Genomic DNA, 22,199 nt, shown 5'->3' on the forward strand with positions numbered 1-22,199 from the left:
ATATAAAAATTATCAAAAACTAAAAAATCAATAACTACTATAACGGAAAAAATCCGGGCAAGGGCCCGGATTTTTTTTCATTTCTTGCCAAAACACAACGAAAACTTTTGCCCCCTTACTACTAATAAACGCTGTATAAGCTTTGAATAGTTATACAGTGTTTTGTCTTCTTCAATCCAATAAAAAATGTCACTTGTGTGACAGGAACAAAACACTGTATAACTATTCAGTTTATACAACGTTTATTAGTAAGGGGGTATAAGTTTAACTTCCGAAAAAATAAGTCTATTTAATGTTTAAAAGATTTCTCATACAATATAGTATATTAATAATTATTATCATCTATACATTATACATATTATAAAACAAAGTCGCTTTTTTTCCCTCATGTCCCTTTGTTCCCTTAAATCTTTAAAACTACGCAACGGATTTTGATGATTCTTTCAGTGTTAGTCCATTTATCGACGAAGGCTATATGCTATATTTTATTATGCTAAGACTAATAGGAGCGAAGAAATAGAGGAAAATGTGGAAAAAGCGGGAAAAAATATTTGAAAGGGCTAACTTGAACGCGCTAATCTCAGGAACTACTGGTCAGATTTGAACAATTATTTCAGTGTTAGATGCCCATTTATTGAGGAAGGCTATAGGCTAAATTTTATCACGCTTAGACTAATAGGAGAATGTGGAAAAAACGGGGGAAATTATTTGAAAGGGCTTATCTCGCGAATTACTGGAGCAATTTTTATGTTATTTGGCACAGATAAGAAGTAGACCACGTGAAGGATCATAGGCTATCGATTTTAATAATTTTTTCAGTGGCTATATATTTTATACCCGTGCGACGCCAGGGCGGGTCGCTAGTATTAAATATTATAAGGGACCTTCACTAACATTAGTATGTTTACCACAAAGACTAAGATTTTTATAACTCGTTCCCCTACTGGTTTTGTTTTGATAACACACATTCAGATAATGCCCTATTATTTATGAGAACAATTAGTGTACAAAAATCTCTATTTACATAATATCAAGTAAACCGTAGTTTATGATGTAGATTGTTGATAAAATATTAAAATCACACGTCGGTAGCTAGTGCTGTTTGAGATAAGATAGATGTGCAGGCGCATTTACAACACGGCTTATGATTCTATGAATTCCGTAGATAAAATTGAATGATAAACAATAAAATAAGCAAACGAAATAAAAGAAAAATTATAACGTTGGATGGTAAATTTTTTTATATTTTATGTAATTTTATCAAAAATGATAATGTTGCCAGTCCTTTTGTCATTAACACATTCAATGCCACCACGATTTTCTAGTAGTTCCCAGCTATGCCGCCCTATAAAAACGCAAATTTTGCTTGGTGTGCTCTCGGCATTGCAGGATGAAATTACGTAGCACGCTAGGCGTGTTCACTGGCACTGTAAAGAGGTAAAATCGTAAAAAGCTTTTTTTTCTTAGTTAAAAATTAGTCCTTGAGTTACTGCAGATATATTTTGTTTTTTGAAGTGTTTATGGTTTTGAAGGTTTAATTATCGCTGTAAATAGATTCCGAGGTAAGTATTCATCGTAATTTGATCAGTGAATGTCAACCTTTGGTTACACATTTATGATTTTTTAGAGAATAGAAAATATGAGCTAGAAACAGGGGAATATGATGATGATGCGACGCAAGCAGATAGTCCCCCATCAAATAAAGTCCAAAAGTAGAAGGTGAGCCGATAACTCATATTTCTTATCTCAATTAGTTAAAAATTTAGTGCACTCATTGTGACATGGTGGATTAGTGACGAATTGTAAATCATTCGATACCTATTGGTACCTACTTTATGACATACCTATAGATATGTCATAACTCATAAAGCAGAATATATTTACATGTTTCAGCTTTTTTAAGCATCATGGCAGGCATGGCGTACTCAGTGTTTGTGCTGTTTTATGTAATTAATTATCAAAAGTAAATATATCTTTTTTGTTCAAATTATAAAAAATACACTATATTTTATTATTCGCATTAAAATTTTAATAAGAATTCATTAGCTTACGGCACAAAGTTTTTACTTTCTGCTCTGAGCCGGAGCGTTAAGGTGAAAAATTTTGTTTTAAAATAAAAAAATAAAATAAAATAAACTTTATTCTGCCACCTTTAACCTTTAAGTACACGCGTTGTTTTGGGTAACGTTCCGTCACGCGTGGGGTCTAGAAGTACCCCAATATAAATAATAAATATACATATAAATTCAGAATTATTTAATAATTTTTAAAGCCCGTTTTATATTACAAGAAAAGATATTATTTTATTCATGAAAAGCATTTATAAATAATAAACTAACCATTATTTAGACAGTGAAGAACATTTTTATGAACTAATCGATTTGGTGCATAGGGCACATGTTTAATGTACTAAAATTCAACAAAAATGTCTGCTTCTGACTAACTCATTATTTTTTTCTAATAAAATAAGACTTTAATTCAAATAATTTATTACACGAAAATCAATACGGTTTTACTAAGGGTCGTTCCACAACGGATGCTGGTATAGGTCTTCTATGTAGTATATTTGAAGCTTGGGAGGGATCGCAGGATGCCTTAGGTGTCTTCTGTGACCTCTCTAAGGCCTTCGACTGTGTCGAGCATGCTACATTGATTAGGAAATTACACCACTATGGCATAAGGGACTCAGCACTCAACCTTTTGACACCTTACCTCAAAAATAGGACTCAAAGGGTTGAAATCAATAATAAGAGATCAAATGGAACCAAAATAGAATTAGGTGTCCCATGGTGTGATCTATTTTAGGCCCATTTCTTTTTCTCGTCTACATAAATGACCTACCTTATCTAGTTAAGGATAATGATAATGAAATAGTACTTTTTGCTGATGACACTTCACTTATTTTTAAAGTGAAGAGACAACAGTCTAATTACGACGAGGTAAACTGTACTCTTTCAAAAATAGTACATTGGTTTAATGTTAATAATTTACTTTTGAATTCTACGAAAACTAAATGTTTAGAGTTTACTTTGCCCAATGTACGGCAAGTTCAAACCAATGTACTATTGAATGATGAGAAAATGAATTTGGTGGACACTACTGTATTTTTAGGTATTACACTAGATAGTAAATTACAGTGGGGTCCTCATATTGCTAAATTCGCAGATAGACTCAGTTCTGCAGCATATGCAGTCAGAAAGATTAGGGAAATTTCTGACGAAGACACTGCACGATTAGTATACTTTAGCTATTTTCACAGTAGAATGTCATATGGTATCCTTTTATGGGGAAACGCTGCCGATATTAATACTATCTTTGTGCTGCAGAAGCGAGCTATACGTTCGATTTACAAAATGTCTACATTTGAATCTTTGAGAGAAAAGTTTAAAGAAATTGGTATTCTGACAGTAGCTTCTCAATACATTTTGGATAATGTAATACATGTTAGAAAAAATATATGTAAATTTAAAGCCAAAGATGACATTCATTGTAGAAACACCAGAAATAAGTACAAGCTAGATTTGCCAGTGATCAGACTTAGTAAAATCAGTAAATCTTTTAAAGGTCAATGTATACGCCTTTTCAATAAAATCCCAGAAAACGTTCAAAATCTTTCCATTAATAAATTTAAGAAAGTAGTCAAAGAGCGTTTGTGTGCCAAAGCCTATTATAAGGTCAATGATTTCATAAACGATGGCACATCTTGGGAGTAGGATGGCTGCTTACAAGGCTACTTCTACATTATTGTACATGACTTACTATGTATGTATGTTGACATTGTATAATTTTAAGTTACAGCATTGTAAATTTTATTTTAAAAGATTAATTTTTTTACCTCACTTTTTTTTGGTAAAAAAAGTGGGCCCCGTGCGAGTTTCTTACGCCGGTTCTTCTCGCCGGGATAGTTCCCGAACCGGTGGTAGGCACCGTAGCTAATATTAACATTCTGAAAGTATTTTCTTAAAATCTACTCAGAATTAACATTTTTTATTTTTATTTTTACTTAGAAATAAGTAATCAAAAGAAAAATTAACACTAAACATTACAGAAAAAAATTTGACAATCCTTGAAAAGTACTATCCTAAACTAAAATTATTCCTTGAATAGGCAAGGTAAGTAACAAATAATGTTACTAAATGAGGCTTGCAAATAGTTTTATAGCAAGGCAACGGACAATAATAATTAGATCTGGGACAATAATAGCATCTTCGCTTAATTTTTGGTGCACTAGGTCTAGCTACATCTAACTGTTCCAAATTGCAAAAACTTTCGGAGACATTAAAATTTTATAATATTATGATTTGTGCAATTTGATTTTCTTATAGTCAGCAACAATTTTTTCCATTTATACATAACCAATTCAAAAAACAAACAAATAAACACATAACCAAAGTGAAAAAAGTATATACGTTAAATCACGGGTGGGGTCTGTAGGTATCCCCACATAATCAAAAATGTAACTTCCCTTAGCAGAGGAGCGGCGGACTTTTAATCACTGACAGACCTCGCATTGCATTGAGATTAGCCGAAAACGTGCGAACGTAACTTGCCAATTTAAAAAAATACCGTAAAAAAACAGCGCGTGGGGTCTGCTTAGACCCCGCCCGTGACGTTAAAGGTTAAATGTTACACATAAACATTACACAACATATATTTCAACAATCGAAAAAAAAACTATTTGACGCTACAGCTAAAACACACACTAAAGACTAATGAAGATAAACACTGAAAAACCTATTGTATTAGCACATTACCATATCAGTGTAACACCCAAGTGAACAGAAAAGGAGGCCACTCAGGTTAAGACGACATTCAAGGTCATCCCTGATCTTCCGTGGACCCCTTATTTTCGGGCAGAGGACAAGCACACGGAAGCAGTATTATAATATAACAATATAGTAAGTAGCAGACTTATCTTATCTTTGAGATATTCATGAAAAACGGAGAACACGCCCAGCGTGCTCGCGGCATGGAGATAAAGATTAGAGTAGACACACAAGATGTGCTAGTGGCACCGAATGTGTTAACTTGTTGGTCTACAGTGTGTAATAAAAATAAGTGATAATAGCCGCCCGCGTAATTTAGGAATGTCACGGAAACCGTACATTTTTTCGAAAATAAAAAAGAAACCTATGTCCCTTCACGTGGTCTATTCTTCATGTGTGCCAAATAACATAAAAATTGCTCCAGTAGTTTCTTAAGATAATAACCAATTTTAAATAATTTCTTCCGTTTTTTCCACATTTTCCTCTATTTGTTCGCTCCTATTAGTCTTACCGTAATAAAATATAGCCTATAGCTTTCCTCAATAAATGGGCTATCTAACACTGAAAGAATTTTTCAAATTAGATCAGTAGTTCCTGAGATTAGTGCGTTCAAATAAGCTCTTTCAAATAATTTCCCCCGTTTTTTCCACACTTTCCTCTATTTCTTCGCTCCTATTAGACTTAGCGTGATAAAATTAATATAGCCTTATAGCTTTTCTCGATAAATGGGCTATCTATCTATACTAATATTATAAATGCGAAAGTATCTCTGTCTGTACAATAACTCAGTACATTATCTATGCAGTGACGTAACCTTAAACCTATCAATGATAAATAGTTTATGGGTAAAGTTGTGTAATTGAGGGGCTAAATAAGCTTAAGGCATAAAATATAAAGTTTTATTTAAAATAATGAAATATTATGTGCACACTGCACAGCTGTTTTGATTTAAGGGGGCTTGATTTATGTATATATATACAGGTTTTTTGAACATAAGAAATAACTTCGTTCCATTCCATTCCATATACATATACACTCAAAAAAATATATATTAAAAAACGCCATCTATTGACACCCAGCAATACTAACAACGCGTCGCTGTTAATTTTTAAAAAACGCCATCTAGTTGACGTACATGAATACTTACTATCAACGCCCTCTGCCTCTAACATGCAGGTATTAATAAAAAGTGTCAAGGTCAAATATCGTTCTGTCTAGCCTTCAGATTTACGCCGAACGCACGATAAGGAACTTCGTTTCAAAATTCTTCCAAAAAATTCCAAAATGATTGCACTCTGTACAAAAATTATTGTAATATAATATAATATAAAGACTTTTTATTTGGTCTGAGAATAAAGTACTGAGAATATAGAGTGTCATTAATAAAACATGACAATTGACATCAATTTGCAATTTGCAAGCCCTCAAAGGTGCAAATTTGCAACATTATCCAAACTTGTTTTGTGAAGTGATAATATGGACCGGTTTGGAAAAGACAAGATGTTCCCGCAACTTTCTTGGCCTGTACATCTGGCTATCAATTTTCAATTATGGCGCTGGAACTGTACATTTCTCCACGATAGAGGGTGCCTTGTGGCCCGGGATAATATAATATATTAATTATCTACATACATAATAAAAATTCCAGCGAAATCAGTTTAGCAGTTTAAGCATGACACGGTAATAGACTTTAAAATGTTATGGATAACAATGAATATGGACATCGAGAAGTCATACCGCTTCGTAAGAACAACAACTCTCACACCCACCCGCATCCAGGCCATGACTGGACACGGTGCATTTGCTCACTACCTGCACCGCTTCAAACTGATCGGAAGCCCAGGATGCGAGTGCGATCCAGGCGCTGAAGAAACGGTATGGCACATCATCTTCGACTGTCTCCGCTTCCTGCACCAAAGGTATGATACAGAACAGCTAAACACCAACCTACAGGAAGCGGACGTACATAAATATTTGGAGGACCAGCACGCCAAAGAAGTGTTCCTGACCAACAAAACACTGACAGCACAAATAGCATCCTTCAAAGAACAGAACCCACGGACCTCAGTGTTCCACTCCAACAAAGAACGGTAGCTCCCCAGTTCAATATGCTGAGATGGCTAAGAGAGGGAGAGAGTGGAACACCTTCAATCAGAACAAGGAAAGTGGTTATGTTCATGAATAACAGCTATGAAAGATTGGGAATAAGTTTCTGCTCCACCGTTGGCAACAAGAGAATCGCCATTTCACCTGGGCTGGCTCTCTTACTTAAAGGCAGCACGACAAGGACGACCATGAAGAGGAGGAAATATGAGGAACTGGGCGAGGAGATGATCGACGGACAACTATGTAGGATAGTACGCACTAAAAACAAATCTGTGCTACTATTCGACATAACGACCGAAGAAACTCAATTTGCCAGAGCCTGCGCGTTCTTGCTGAAGCTAGCCGAAGCCAACGGTACTACCATCGGCCCAAAGACGATTAGTGTGGACACAATGAGCGTGGACTTCGATAGAGGAGAGGTGGCAGACTATCTCGGGTGCATCAGAACATCAGATAAACATGAGATCGTGGTGTACGAGGGGAGATCCCAAGATCTGAGCTTCCTAGTACCCAATAGACCACCCGAGACTGCATCTAGACTGACCACGGCGGAATTACAGCAAAGCCAAACAGCAGAAGTCCAACCTATAACACCCTCAGAGGTGGAGCAGAATCTCGATCCAAACTCTACACTAAATGTGCTGCAAAGGATCAGAAAAAAGATAAGCTCGCTGACAAAGTGGAAAAGACCATCAACACCACAAAACACAGAACGTGCACCATCACTCCCAGGGCCATCTACTGAGACGCCGAAGTCAAGCGCGGAAGTCTGTGCTGAAAAAGAAAGGGAATTAAGGAGACAAAGGGCAGCTGAAAAACAAAAAGAGATCATCATCGCGGCCAAACAACAGACCTCAGCCGCCAAAGTTGAGCAGCATCTCCATCGGCTGGTCACAAAGGAGAGCCGACACTTTAGGAGAGAGCCTCAAGAAGGTCTCGAGAAACAGCTGCTTCTACGACCGGACACATTCCGAAGCCCGGACACCCAAGCAAACGCGCTCAGCAGATTCACCAACGCCCCAAAACCACCGCAGAAAACACCAAGAACACAACAACCAACAAAGGCACAAATAGGTCTGGTCAAGAGTCCAACCCTAAGGAAAGTGGTACGACAAGAAGATCACATGATCAACGCGTTCCTTGAATACGTAGCCGTACTAGAGGCGAATAGGACCATCAGGATCAAGGAATGCGAAGATATCATGAAGTCGTACCAAAAAGGCAAAGATGGCCTCCTACAAATCCAACTAGAGGAGGCCCATGCAACGGTCTATAATAACAACACAGCGACCGTCCTTAGGGGACAGGACATGACTACCCATATGGCGGCGTACAGCGCCACCTCAGGAATAGTCCTCCTGGACGAAGGCCGGACCAAAAGGAGAGGACAACCCGTCTATAACATCCCGTCTCGCGACCCCATCGTCGTCACCACCAGGGGGACAGAAATATGGCTGGAAGACAGGATCCTACAAACATCCCAGATCCTGTCTGAGGTAGAGCCCCCCGACGAATGGACGATCCCCGCAATAACTTGGATAAATGGAGTCCCGGGTTGCGAGAAAACGACGTGGATAGTCCAAAACTTTAACGCCGAAGAGGATGTAGTTGTAACGACAACAATCGAGGCAAAGAAAGACCTCGTGGAGAGAATCCGGGAAAAGGCAGGCCATGAAGCTACGAAGAGGGTGCGCACAATCGCATCTCTCCTAGTAAATGGACCGAAGGGACTCGAAGACCTGGAACGCAAGAGGCTGCTTGTAGATGAAGCACTTATGAGTCACTTCGGATCCATAATACTGATGGCGCAGATCACCAAAGCCGAGAGCCTGCTATTAATAGGGGACGTAAACCAGCTCCCCTACATCGACCGGGATAATCTCTTCGAGCTATACTACTATCGCCCGTATCACCTCGCAGACGTCGCCGAAGATTTTCTTTGTACACATAGGTGCCCGCAAGACCATGGATAAAAAACTGACAAAATAACCGGAATGACACCAATATTCAAGAAGAAGACACCAGCCACCAACAGGTGGCCAACAAGTATTCCCTCACTACCAACAGAGGGCAGAAGACATCAGCCACCAACAGGTGGCTAACAGAATACCGGACTGGAAATCAAGAAGAAGACACGAGCCACCAACAGGTGGCAAGCACAAAATAAGAAACCAAGAAGCCTCCGCCAGTGAGTGGGACCGGCATGGACCAGCACTCTTTAACACCCCAGATACTCCACCCAGCTTTGGTGACCCCATTACACCCGAGCCAATGCCACAACATCGAAAGGCAAAGGGTGGACGCAAATCGAGAGGAACTGGAAAATGCCGGACTAACCCCCTGGGCTCCATATGAGGCCCAAAGCATACAACAAGAAGATGACATCACCCCGGAAGATCAAGACTTCGATGACAGCCCAGTCAAGAAGATGACTTCCGGGAAGATGACAGCAGCCACCAACCAGGTGGCCAACATAATACGACACTTAGAGCCCCTTCAGGGCAAAACACTTTTTGCGAATATAGAACAGATCATAACATCATACATGACAAAAATATATGAAATGTAATCCGACGCAATACGATATCATAAAAAAGAAAAATGTATTTATATTAAAAAGAAATTAATCAGGGCACGGGCAATCTAGGCCTGTGGAGATAGGGAAAAAAAATAAAAAAATGCTATGGATTATATATCCTTCGCTCTTTTAAAAATATTGTATCTTTGATAAAGAAAAGTATAAATCTATACTAATATTATAAATGCGAAAGTATCTCTGTCTGTCTGTCTGTCTGTCTGTCTCGCTTTCACGCCAAAACTACCGAACCGATTGTAATGAAATTTTGTATACAGATAGTCTAAAGCCTGAGAAAGGACATAGGCTACTTTTTTTATGTTGTTATTTCTGTTTTACGTTATTTAATAAGTTAGTACTTTATATTATACAGTGACGTACCTTAAACCATCTTAAACCTATCAATGATAAATAGTTTATGGGTAAAGTTGTGTAATTGGGGGGCTAAATAAGCTTTTGGTCGCTATGTCTTCTCACACCTGGCCCTGGATGGTGGGCCTGGGTGGGGGAACATGCCCAGGGGCTAAGCCCCTCTACATGTGGTGTTCCTATTTAAGGCACCTGGTACGGGTACCACGGTGCGTGTGTTATACTATTTTTAAGGGATAAATCCCCGCGAATATCGCAGGGCAAACCCGGGGGCCTGGAATGGCCAGGGGGGGTAGTATGGCCTGGGGCCGAACTCGGCCGGGACAGGTAGGGTCCCGGTGACGCACGCGGGTCCCCGCCCTGGGGCGGAGATAGCGTGTGTGGGACCACTCCCACGCGCGCCGTCTTTCCTCCACACTGAGGGCCGGACCGAGTTGGGAAAATAGAGATGGGGGGGTAGAGTTCCCTGAGCCCTGACTTTAAATGCCGGGGGGAAAGGACACCGAGGGGTCGGCGGTAATGGCAATAGGGCTGCCACTCGCCAGGCCCCTGGTGTCACTAGAAGTAAAGGGAGGGGACGCGCTGGGGTTTAAAAGCCCAGCGCGGGGGGGGCTGGTTGGGGGGCTGCATCCGTGGGTGCGGCTGCCGGAGTGGTGCGGGGCGCTGTGGCGCTCGTCCGCACGGCTCCTCCTCTTCGGGGGCGCTGCGGTGGGCGGCGCAGTTCTCCCTCCTCCGTGGGGATGGTGTCACGGGGGAGCAGCAGGCGGTCGGGTGGGCGTGCGTGCCAGGGAGCCAGGTCCTCCAGCTCGACCAGGCTCGATGCATCAGCACGTCGGAAGAGGTTGGAGGAGAGCCTAGAGATAAATTGCTCTACGCTCTCCATCCTGAGGTCCCGAGCGATGGTGGCGTTGCGAACGTAACGCGGCGCACCGACAACGCGGCGCAGCACCCTGTTCTGCTGCCGCTGGAGCAACTCTCGTCGCGTCGCAGACAGCAGCTGGTACCAGGCAGGGGCCGCGTATGTCAGTCGAGATCGCACGTACGTCTTATACAACGCCAACCGCGAGGCAGGCCGCGGCGGCACGAGCGCCGGCGACGACTTGGTCACACTGGGCGTTCATACTGAGGCTGCGGTCAATGGTGACGCCCAGGTACTTGGCCGTCCTGCGCCACGGGATCTCGCAGTCCTCAATTTTGAGGGGCGCTGGTAACCTCAACTTCCTGGTAACGGCGAGCGCTTGTGACTTACTCGCGTTGACCGAGAGTCGCCACTTGCTCAGCCACTCAGGAAGGAGATCCAGCGTCCTCTGCACCTTGATGGCAGCGTGGTCCAGGGTGATCGAGGAGGCGATGAATGCCGTGTCATCGGCGTACAGCGCCGCCATGGTTGCGGGGTGCGCTGGGATGTCTCTCCCGTAAAAATTGTAGAGCCCAGGGGAGAGGACCCCTCCCTGGGGGACTCCGGCAGTGATGGGGTGCTCCTCCGAGAGGGTTCCATCGACCCTGACTCTGAAGGTCCTGCCCGTCAGGTAGGAGGCCAGGATCCGGATGACGGACCTGGGCACACCAGCTTCTTTCAGCTTATAGATAAGCCCGTCGTGCCAGACCGAGTCGAAGGCCTTCTCCATATCAAGGAAGACGGCCACGCTGGAGTTCCTCTTGTTGGCAGCGGCGGTGAGAAGATGGACCACTCGAACCAGCTGATGGGTCGTGCTCAGCTGGGAGCGGAATCCAAACTGTTCCTTCCGAGGAGGAAGGTAGGGATCGAGGTATTTGAGAAGAAGGATTTCGAATGTCTTCGAGAGAGTGGACAGGAGGGTGATGGGGCGATAGCCTTCAGGGCGTCTTAAATTCTTGTGCGGCTTGGGTATCGTAATAACAAGCCCCATCTTCCAGGGTTTGGGAAAGTGGCCGGTCCTGAGAATCCCGTTATAGAGGCGGGTGAGGGCGGCCACTGTGCGGAAGGGGAGGTGCCGGAGGGCGGAGTTGGGTATTCCGTCTGCTCTGGGGGCTTTGCGGGGTTTAAGGCGTGAGATTACCTTTTTGACTTCTCTTGGTGAAAATGAGAAGTGCGGGATGTCAGAGGGGGAGGGAGGGGATAGAAGGAATTGCCTTACCTTCTCGGAAATTGCTGCAGCGTGGTCCGTCGCCGAGGTGGGCAGGGGGGAGAAATGTCTCTCCAGATGGGAGGCATGAATCTCCGCTCGGTCTTCGGCTCGGTAGCGCGGGTTGCCGTCGTCATCCAGCAGGGGTCTCGTCGGGGCTGTGGTATGGGTGAGGGAGCGACATAGCTGGTGCAGGGACTGCCAGTCCTCATCGGCTCGAGTGATGCGCCGGGACCAGTCGGCAGCATTCTTCTCACGCATCTCAGTCTTCACCCGTTCTGTGAGGCGGTTTAGCTCCGTTTTTAGCCGAGGGCAACGGGTCGCCTGCCAGCGTTTGCGCAACTTCTTCTTCTCCATGATGAGGTCGGCGATGTGGCGTGGCAGTGCGTCTCTTTTTCGGCTGTGGCCTGTGGTCGGCTGTGCGGCCGCTTCCAAGGCCGACGTGATGGAGACGGTGATCTCCTGCGTCAGATTTTCTACATCTTCGGCGGAGACCACCGGAATTTGGGGGTGGAGTTGTGGAGGTGCTGGGAGAACACCTCCCAGTCGCGGGCAGGGCGCGGTGGTGGTTGGATCCTAGAGAAGGCGTCCATGGCCAGGGAGAGCAGCTGCTGAATGAGCTGGCAGGTAGTCATCTCGTTGTATTCGGCGCCCATAAATAAGCTTTAAAATTTGGCACAAAATATAAAGTTTAATTTTAAAAAATGAAATATCTGCACACTGCACAGCTGTTTTGATTTAAGGGGTACCAGGGTTTTTTTTATAAAAGCTTTTGATACCAATTTTGTTGACATCGCGCGCTATAAACTGAAGTCCACGCGGACGAAGTCGCGGGCAACAGCTAGTACTTATATAAAATCTTCAATAGTCTTAACTTTTTCTTTTTATCAAGATTCGCTGGTGCTAACAAATATAAATTAACTATGTAATCGCACCAAGCTGAAAATCGGTAATATTGTTAAGAATGTGATTACGAATAAAAATTGAAAGTTCCCCATAATTCCCATGCCACGTGCTAAATTTTTTATTTAAAGTCAAAGGTCCAAAAATTAGTTTTTCACGATTTTAAGCGAAACGGTTTAGCTTTTTCATAAATTTCATTATTCACTCGTTCTCAGATAAAATTTGTAGGCCATGAAATTGTCTACAAAAATGAATCAATACTTTTTTCATACAAGTCACCGTTTTTGAAATACAATTTGCTATAGTACATAGTGGGACACAATAAATAAATAAATTATAAATAGTACATAGTTGTAAACTTGTAACACCTCTGATAAGTTACCTCCAAAGTATTAATTTTAAAGTTAAAAACTACATCATTTATTTTAGAATAAAGCTATGATACTATAGGTTTGAAAGTACAGTTGTACATAATTAAATGTATTAGGGTGTGTACTGTGTATGAGTCCCCTATATACATCACTGTAAAAGTAGCAGCGCTGAAAGATTATATTAATGCCCTTACAAAACATAACAAAAGTGTTGCTCTTTCAGTGCTGCTAGGGACATGTACATAAGTATTATCACTTTAAGTTTGATTAGGTCTGGCAAAGAGATTATATTACAGTGGATACCTGCTCATATCGGCATCACAGACAACGAAAGGGTAGATGGTTTAGCAAAAGAAGCAACCACGCAGGGCGATATAGTTGGGCGTCTTCCTGACTATACCAATATTTTAACTAACGTAAAATCTCAAGGATACCAGTTATGGAAAGAATATTTTGATGAACGGTAATTATCAAAAGGAGTGTGGTATAGAACTATGCAAATGACTATACCAAAAAGACCTTGGTTCGATGATGCCATATGAGCAGGCAAGATATTGTGCTGAGCCTCAGACTTCGTTCCGGACGTATTCCTTTAAATAGTTTCGCTTCATTGATGGGAAAAATCACATCACCAAATTGTTCAGAATGCGGTGTGGTGGAAGATGTGTACCATATATTAATTGAATGTGTCCAGAACAAAGTCAAGAGACGTAAGATTCTATACGAGCATAATATTGATGTACGTCAGATAGGAGTATGTAATAGTATTATTTCTTTCCCAAAATCAAAAGATTCTAGCATGTTATATAAATTAGTTAAGTTAAGCATTAAGTTTAGGTTGTAACTTATTATGTATGTTCCTATGGTGAGAGTGACATGCTCGCAAAGCGAAGCAAAAAAAAAAAGTATTATCACTTATTTTTGTTACAGCCTGTGTAATGCCACTATCAAATATTATTATCCACACTAATATTATAAATGCGAAAGTATCTCTGTCTGTCTGTCTGTCTCGCTTTCACGCCAAAACTACTGAACCGATTGTAATGAAATTTTGTACACAGTTATTCTAGAGTCTGAGAAAGGACATAGGCTACATTTTGATGTGGGAAAATATCTTATTTCCATGAAAATATCGATGAAAATGAATTCGCATTGCGCGTGGCCAGCGTTCGTCCCGGGGGTCCTGGGTTCGAGTTCCGCAGGCGGAACAAAAAGTTTTCAATGTCCCAGGAACATTGAAAATTTTTTGTTCCGCCTTTGTTCTTGGATGTGTATTAAAATAAAATTTCAAAAATCTTAAATATATTTTATGTATAATATTATAAAAAATACAGAAATATATCGATGCAATGAAGATTTTAGTTCTAATACGATTCAACAGATGGCGTTTTATTTTTTACTTCATTGTAACATAGAACTAATCATACTTATTAGTAACTAGCTGTTGCCCGTGACTTCGTCCTATCTATGATAAATAGTTTATGGGTAAAGTTGTGTAATTGGGGGGCTAAATAAGCTTTAAAATTTGGCATAAAATATAAAGTTTTATATAAAAAAATGAAATACTTATAATTGTGTGCACACTGCACAGCTGTATTGATTTAAGGGGTACCAGGGTTTTTTTATAAAAGCTTTTGACACAAATTTTGTTGACACCGCGCGCTATAAACTAAAGTACACGCGGACGAAGTCGCGGGCAACAGCTAGTATTATATTGTATTATGAAACTCAATGGCCTTACAGAATGTAACTATCAATATCCTAGTATTAAAAAAACACCAAAAGTACTCACAGATCATCATATTAGTAGAATTTATTCCAAGGTAATCCAAAAATTTGTCTGTTCCAAAAACAAACACTGCTCCCAACATAAATCCTGCTACGACGGGAGCAAATGCATAATTCCCATAGATTTCAGAATCTTTGCACATATTAATAGCTGGCTCCAGAAGAGACCAGTAGGAGGCGGCTGTCATCACACCCGCAGCAAATCCTAGAGACACATCCAGTAGTTTTCTCTGAAAGTATGAACATAATATAAGATTAAAACACTGAATGTTTTGAAGTGCCTCATGAAGCATTCCCAAGGAAATATTGTACAATGTTTAGATGCACTCTATTACGAAATATTTACATGTTTTCCTCTGATAAAGAAGACACACGCGGCACCAGCGGCGGTGAGACCCCACGTCAATAAAGTACCAAGCAAAGCTTGTGTTACGGCTCCGTATCCTTCGATCATTTTTGAAACGAAACAATATTTAGTATGACTTTATTTGAGCAAAATTATGGTGCGTATTGCGAGTTTACTCATTAAGTAATTTGTTTTTATCTTTACGATCTTTATATACTTTCAATGCACATGTATATTATCTTTTCGCATCTTCTTCTTCTTTTAAAAATGGCCGCCTCGGTGAGTTGCCAATGTCAGAGTGGCATAAAGGACTTTGCTCTATGTAGCGAAGGTCTTCGCAGTTCGTAGAGGAGAATGACGTTTCTTGCCCTGATGTCTGATGACGTTGACATCTATCAGCTGTCAAACATCAGTGTCAAATGACTTCCACTTCTTTGTTTAAGGCTAAAGAAAAGGTTAAGCCAATATTTTTTAATGTAGGGTGAGGTAGTCAAGACTACAAGAATATTAGCACATAGCCGAAGAATCTCTTTATTATTTGCAAGTACAAAATTTACAAAGAAAATTTATAATTCTTCTTTTATACAGTACTCGTATTTAATAAATTGACTAGCAATACCGGGGTAATTGGAATAAAACATTTTGATCCCTTTTTTCCTTATAACGGCTTATTCTGTGTGTGAAACATGCAAATATAAAAATTTATCCAATGATCAAGGATATTTTTTAAAAAATTTGCCATCAGATTCTGGTAGACCTATGGGTAGACCTATAGTTTGATTGACTTCAATACAGTTATTTGTATAGCATAGATTATAGTAGGTATGGTATGTATTTAATTGGCTTTTTTCGAGCATTGTAAGCATAGAATTAGAACGTTAGGAAAGGCATTCCATACAATCGTCAGCGCGAAAATGTGTCACCCTCGAAATGAGTGAGCTCACTCATCTAAGAGCAGTGCCTTAGGACGCGGTAACAGCCGGACGTGTTAAATTCATTAATTACCGCGTTGTTTTTCGCTACATTTCGCTCCAGAATGCCGTCATATGCCTTCCGACAGTGCAGTAACAAAACGAGAAATACAAATAAAGCCAAAGGTGTAGTATTTCACACGTAATTACCTACTAAGATTTTATTAATATTTAAATTATTGTCTTCCATTTTAAGAGAAAAATCAAAGCGAAGCGTAAAATGAGCGAAAGAGAACGTTTTTACGTGGGAGAGCCATGCTTCGGCACGAATGGGCCGGCTCGACCGGATAAATACCACGTTCTCACAGAAAACCGGCGTGAAACAGCGCTTGCGCTGTGTTTCGCCGAGTGAGTGAGTTTACCGGAGGCCCAATCCCCTAACCCCTACCCTATTCCCTTCCCTACCCTCAACTATTCCCTTCCCTTCCCTTCCCTACCCTCCCCTATTACCCTATTCCCTCTTAAAAGGCCGGCAACGCACTTGCAGCTCTTCTGATGCTGCGAGTGTCCATGGGCGACGGAAGTTGCTTTCCATCAGGTGACCCGTTTGCTCGTTTGCCCCCTTATTTCATAAAAAAAAAAAGAGAAATTAGCATAATATTATGATATTACTGTAAGACAAAAAAGGACGACAATATTTTCTCGATTCGATTAAAGCGTAAAATGAGCGAAAGAGAAAGTAGTATATGCTATTACTGTAAGACAGAAAAAGGACGAAAATATTTTCTCGATACACATTTTGCATGCAAATACATTGCTAGAGTTTTGACGGCATACGTCGTATCTAAGTATTTTGATGTCGTTGACTGTAAGCCATTCGGCTGCCCCATTTCAAAACCTACCTACTTATGGGAAAATTTTTACAAATACGATATTTGTAAAAAGTTACCCTACCGACTACAAAGACTCCAGCGTGAAAGTTCTTTGCCATGGTGTTTAAGCCAACGTAAATAATATAAACATAATAAGTAATAACTATCCACAAAAATATTTTATTTTAATTGCGTTGCATGAATTAATAATTAATTATTTAACTTTTTTAACTGTTGTAATTTTCCCGTATTGCGGACATGTAAGATATTAAAACGGTATTTAAAAATTAAGTCGGTATTTTTTGGAACGCTGACTACGTGACTGATAGTCGTCGCGATAGTTTGTTTTGAGATACACGCAAATTAAAAACGTTTGGATTTATTACACCGACTGAAGAGAAACGTGCTCACAAACAAGAGTAAATTGATAAGGTCGATTGTTATCTAGCTAAAACAAGACGAGATCTCCGTGGTGTATAAAAAGGCTGCTCGATCTGATGAGAATCACTCCCACAACGAATCTCTGACGGACAACATAACATATTTTAGACAGCTCTCAGCAGCCATCTACCTAGAAAAGGCTCAACCGTTGCCGCGCAGTGATAAAAGAAGCATGGAAGTTAGAAGTTGGAAATTGGAACCTATACAAGGTGTAACAAAAAATAGTAATAATACTTTAGGGTGCGCATGAGTCCCCTGTATAGACTTCACTGTGAATGTCGCAGCGCTGAAAGATAAACTTTTTTTCAACTTTTGTATGGGATAATTTCTGACGCCGCTGGGGCACTTGCCCATACAAAACACAAAATTTACTCTTTCAGAGCTGCTACTTTCACAGTAAACTCTATATAAGGGACACATACACACCCTAAACCATCATCACTTAGTTTTGTTACACCTAGCCGGTATAAGTTATAACTGTTTTTATGGTTACAATAATTATTAACAAGTTGACGAGGCCAGAGGACTTGCATTTAATAGGTACTTACGTGTCTTTCAAACCTATCTGTGGTCTTCGGAGACTTTATGATTGGAACACAGAGCAAGAGTGGTACCACATCATTCGGACAAAACGTGGAGCTCGCAACACTCTTATACGCCAAGGCAGTTCGAAAAGCCCTATACAACATTGAAAGGGAACGATTGCCATTTGTCAGTTGCCACATCTCGAAAGTAGCTGTTTCGATCGCAGATTCTCTTTCGCGCATACATGCTGCTGGCTCAAGTTGACAGCCTAGGTTGAACATTCGAAGTATGAGAATAGATGCCTAGGTTACGTACTTGTTACTGCTGTAAATGTCAATAGGGGTCAATGAATCATTATCAGCGGGCGATCTGCCAACCTATAGCCATAGTTATATCCGGACTTCCGTACTAATAATAATATTAGACCTCTAGCGTTCGCTAGAGGTAGATGCGAATTGAGTGTATGTCTGTTACCTACCAGTTTACGTTTAAGCCGCTAAACGACTAATTTTGTTCGAAGATACTTTGAGTACCGGGAAAGGAAATAATATCATATTGAATAATTTTATTGCCAGAAAATATGTACTACAGTTACAAAGCAATAAACGAATTTTGGCGAATTTGAGAGCGTCATCTTGTAGACTACTAATGAGAAAACGTTTTGTTCTTCCCGCGACACCTGCACCGGGCTAACAAGGTTTCAAGAAAATAAAATTCTAGTTCAGCGTTTCCCAAACTTTTTGGTAGTGTACCCCCAAAGAATATTATGAGGAGTCCACACCGGCCTTTTTTCCATACAAACGTTGTCCCCTGTTTCCTTCCTGGATAATGCTAATAGAGTTATAATTTTTTTCCTGAATATCTACGGCCACTAATACAATGTTCCTATATTTTCTTTTTTTTTCATAATGTAATTATTAAATAAGATATGAACGTTCAAAAACCCAAAAAAATGGCCAGATTTTCCTTGTGTTCAAACATCCAGAAAACAGATTTGGCTAGATTATACAAAGAAAATAAAACATAGGTACACAGCTCAAGCCTTTCATATTTAATGAAAAAGCCATTAATATTTAATGAAAAAAGTACTTAAATCGGTTAAGTTTTGGAGAAGGAATCAGGGGACAACGAATCGTTGATTTCATGCAGTTGCCTCTATCGCGTTCTGCGGTATAGGCTTGAGGTAAGGGAGACAGCTTATTACACGTACTTTTTTTTCATTTCTCTAGCCCCTGGTGTATCCTCTTAAGTCTGGGAATTAATTGTCTCCAAGCTGGTGTTTGATGACATTTTTAGTAAACAATTTATTTATCGCTAGCGGAGTCCCTACAAGTCCTTTGCAGAGCCCCAGGACTGGGCACACTTTGAGAATCTAGTTAATATAATAATGATTAATGACTTAAGTATATAAATTAAATCCATCAAGCGTTAAAACATATCCTACTAATAATTGTTTGATTAACAATAAGATTTATTGCGCATAAAGCCATGTTTACGCTGCATTTAATTTTATTAGACTTATCTGTATTTAGAATTATATTTATTTTATTATTTTCTCATGGCTTTCGTATAACGACGTGCTCCATATCATGCCCTCCTATCTATATCTTTATGTTCATAATATCAAGATTCGTCATTCGCGGTTTGTAGGTACAATGATTCTACTTTTTTAGTTTAACATTAATAGAGCTTCGTTATCGACATAATAAATGGTTTCGGTGCAGTTTCAGTATAGTATTCTCATCTGTCGATTGTTTATAATGTCGAGTCGAGAATAGGTATTGATTTTTTATGAGTATTTAATGCATAAACCTATACGACAGTATATATTAAGTCTATGATTTAATGCTAAGTACTGACATACGGTTTTCCTCGATAGTTTTACTCCAAATCGAGCAATAACCACCGTGTGGACCGCCAAAACTGACAGCTCGAAGGCCAGCTTCGAGCCGGCTCGATGGAATTAAATATGTCAAATATGTCATTTCCTTCGATTTGGAGTAAAACTATCGAGCAAAACCGTATGTGAGTACTTAGCATTATTGTTGCAGTAGAACCATTCTTTTGAAAGTGTTAAATAGCAACAAGCTACGAATAAGGCAACAAGCTATCATTAAGTATTTAAAAACGGGTTTCATCTCTCCTAATATAACAAAGGCAGCCGATCAGTCAGCAAATTGGACAGTAATTGCAGTGTTGCCACTTAATAAAGCTCAAATTGTTGGATTTTAATTAAGCCATCTATCACCGCGCTGTGACGCTCTACCGTTAAATTACTTTCGACTTGATACAGTATACCGTAAGAGCGTACAATACCATTGATATTTTTATTTGACCTAGAAAAACGCAGAAAATCGCAATGGCACATTTGCATGGAAAGTTCTAATCTTACGGTTTGGAGATAATGTTGGAGTTTGGAGATAACGCTGCGTGCAGCGTGACTTATCCTGCGGCAAGGTAAGTAGGAATGTTTAGAGTATTTTAAAGGTTTTTATGTGATCCTACGCTCGATCAAAAAGCTTAAAAAATCCTATAATACCTTCTTCGGCTTATTCTATCTTCTCTTAATATACTTAACTTCTATCACTTCTTCACAAATTCATGTTAGTTTTTGGTTGTAAAATCTTACCCCGATTCTGAAATTATTATTGAAATCTGAAAATAAGTCAGATAACTCAAAAGATGTTTACGTTTGACGTTTGTTTGGGGTAGGTATATGAGAACAATTTGTGACGTCACGCCACTCACCAGGGAGTGGGGTCTAAGTTCTAACCAATGTGACCACCTGTGTCAAGGAGGGAGAGGGGTCTAAAATCATGAAAATTATGGATGGTCCCTTACCTTTTAATAAGCAGGTGCATTGGTCAGGGTTGTCACAACAGGGTCAGTAAGAGCATGCAGTGGAGCGTTTAGCTGCACTGTTAGTTGTTACAGACAGTACGGCACATGTAATCACCGGTGATCACCCCAACACCACATTATGTCCCGCATGCTCCACATTACGCCTACAATCAAATTATCACTTCGATATTTTATATACAGGTTGTACTAAACAAAGTGATTATACTTTAGGGCAGCGGTTCTCAAACTTTTTTGGTGGCAGAACCCTTTTAAGAAGACGTGACATTTTTGACGGACCCCCAAAAAATGTCTTGTTTTTTAACAAGCTTTTGCCCGCGGCTTCGCTCGCACTAAGAAGTATTAAGTATTATTTATTAGGTATATCAAAGTCGCAGCCCGATCGACCGGTTTAAAATTGACAAAGTTTCATACAAACTCGTCCCCTATTTTATCCCCTTGGGGGTAGAATTGATCAAAAATCAAAATCCTTTCTTAGCGGATGCCTACGTCCTAAGTGTAACATCTACCTGCATAACAAATTTCAGCACGATACGAGTGGTTTGGGCTGTGCGTTGATAGATCTCTATGTCAGTCACTCACCTTTGAGTTTTATATATTTAAATTAAGTGCTCCCATGCTGGTGAGTGGTGTCAGGCAGTCTGATGACACTTCTAAGAACAATAATGTTAAATGTATCGCTCACGGGGCCCTACTAGGCCTTTTCTAAGCACACTTTGAGATGCCTGCTATTTGCTATAGGGTGTTTATGTTGTTCCAAGTTCAACATAAAAGTAGCAGCGCAGAAAGAGTTACTTTAGACTTCCGAGTTTATGTAAGATATACCCCTCTGCCCTTCGTCAATACTAATTTGCCCACACAAAAAAAAATCTTTCAGCGCTACGTACTCTATATATAAGGGACAGATACCCTAAACTTTAAAGCATCAACTCTTTTGTCCTGTTACATCTTGGAATAACATTTTCCTAACCGTTAAAAAATGTTCAAAACGCACTTTCGCGGTTTACTCATAATAATTAAGATTAATTTTATAGGGCAACGTTAAATTAGTTAGAAAGTTTTAGATTACTTTTATTTTATTTAGCGTTAATTCGAGTTAGTTTATTCATTGATCTTCTTGGAATTTGATGTACCTACTTATTTTACGTGGGAAATTATTTTTTTATTAATTGTATTTTTTACACGAAAGTTCCAACTGTTCCAATTATACAGTCATCGCAAAGCTTCTTAAGTTTGCAATGTCTTTTTTTTTATGAAATAAG

At 40.0% G+C, this 22,199-nt stretch overlaps 1 protein-coding gene across 1 annotated transcript in view; it reads right to left on the reverse strand.

The window, feature by feature from the left end:
• Positions 1-15,570, reverse strand: part of LOC121738897 (zinc transporter ZIP11) — a 92,223-nt gene extending 76,653 nt beyond the window's left edge. The window contains exons 1-2 of the mRNA XM_042131165.1: positions 15,330-15,570; positions 14,988-15,213 (exon numbers count right to left, since the gene is read on the reverse strand). Coding sequence (XP_041987099.1) covers positions 14,988-15,213; positions 15,330-15,437 — 334 coding nt within the window. The 5' untranslated portion in view covers positions 15,438-15,570. The remainder of the gene's footprint in view (positions 1-14,987; positions 15,214-15,329) is intronic.
• Between the last annotated feature and the right edge of the window lie 6,629 nt (positions 15,571-22,199).

This window comes from Aricia agestis, chromosome Z, assembly GCF_905147365.1.
Source record: "Aricia agestis chromosome Z, ilAriAges1.1, whole genome shotgun sequence".
NCBI classification, from domain to species: Eukaryota; Metazoa; Arthropoda; class Insecta; order Lepidoptera; family Lycaenidae; genus Aricia; species Aricia agestis.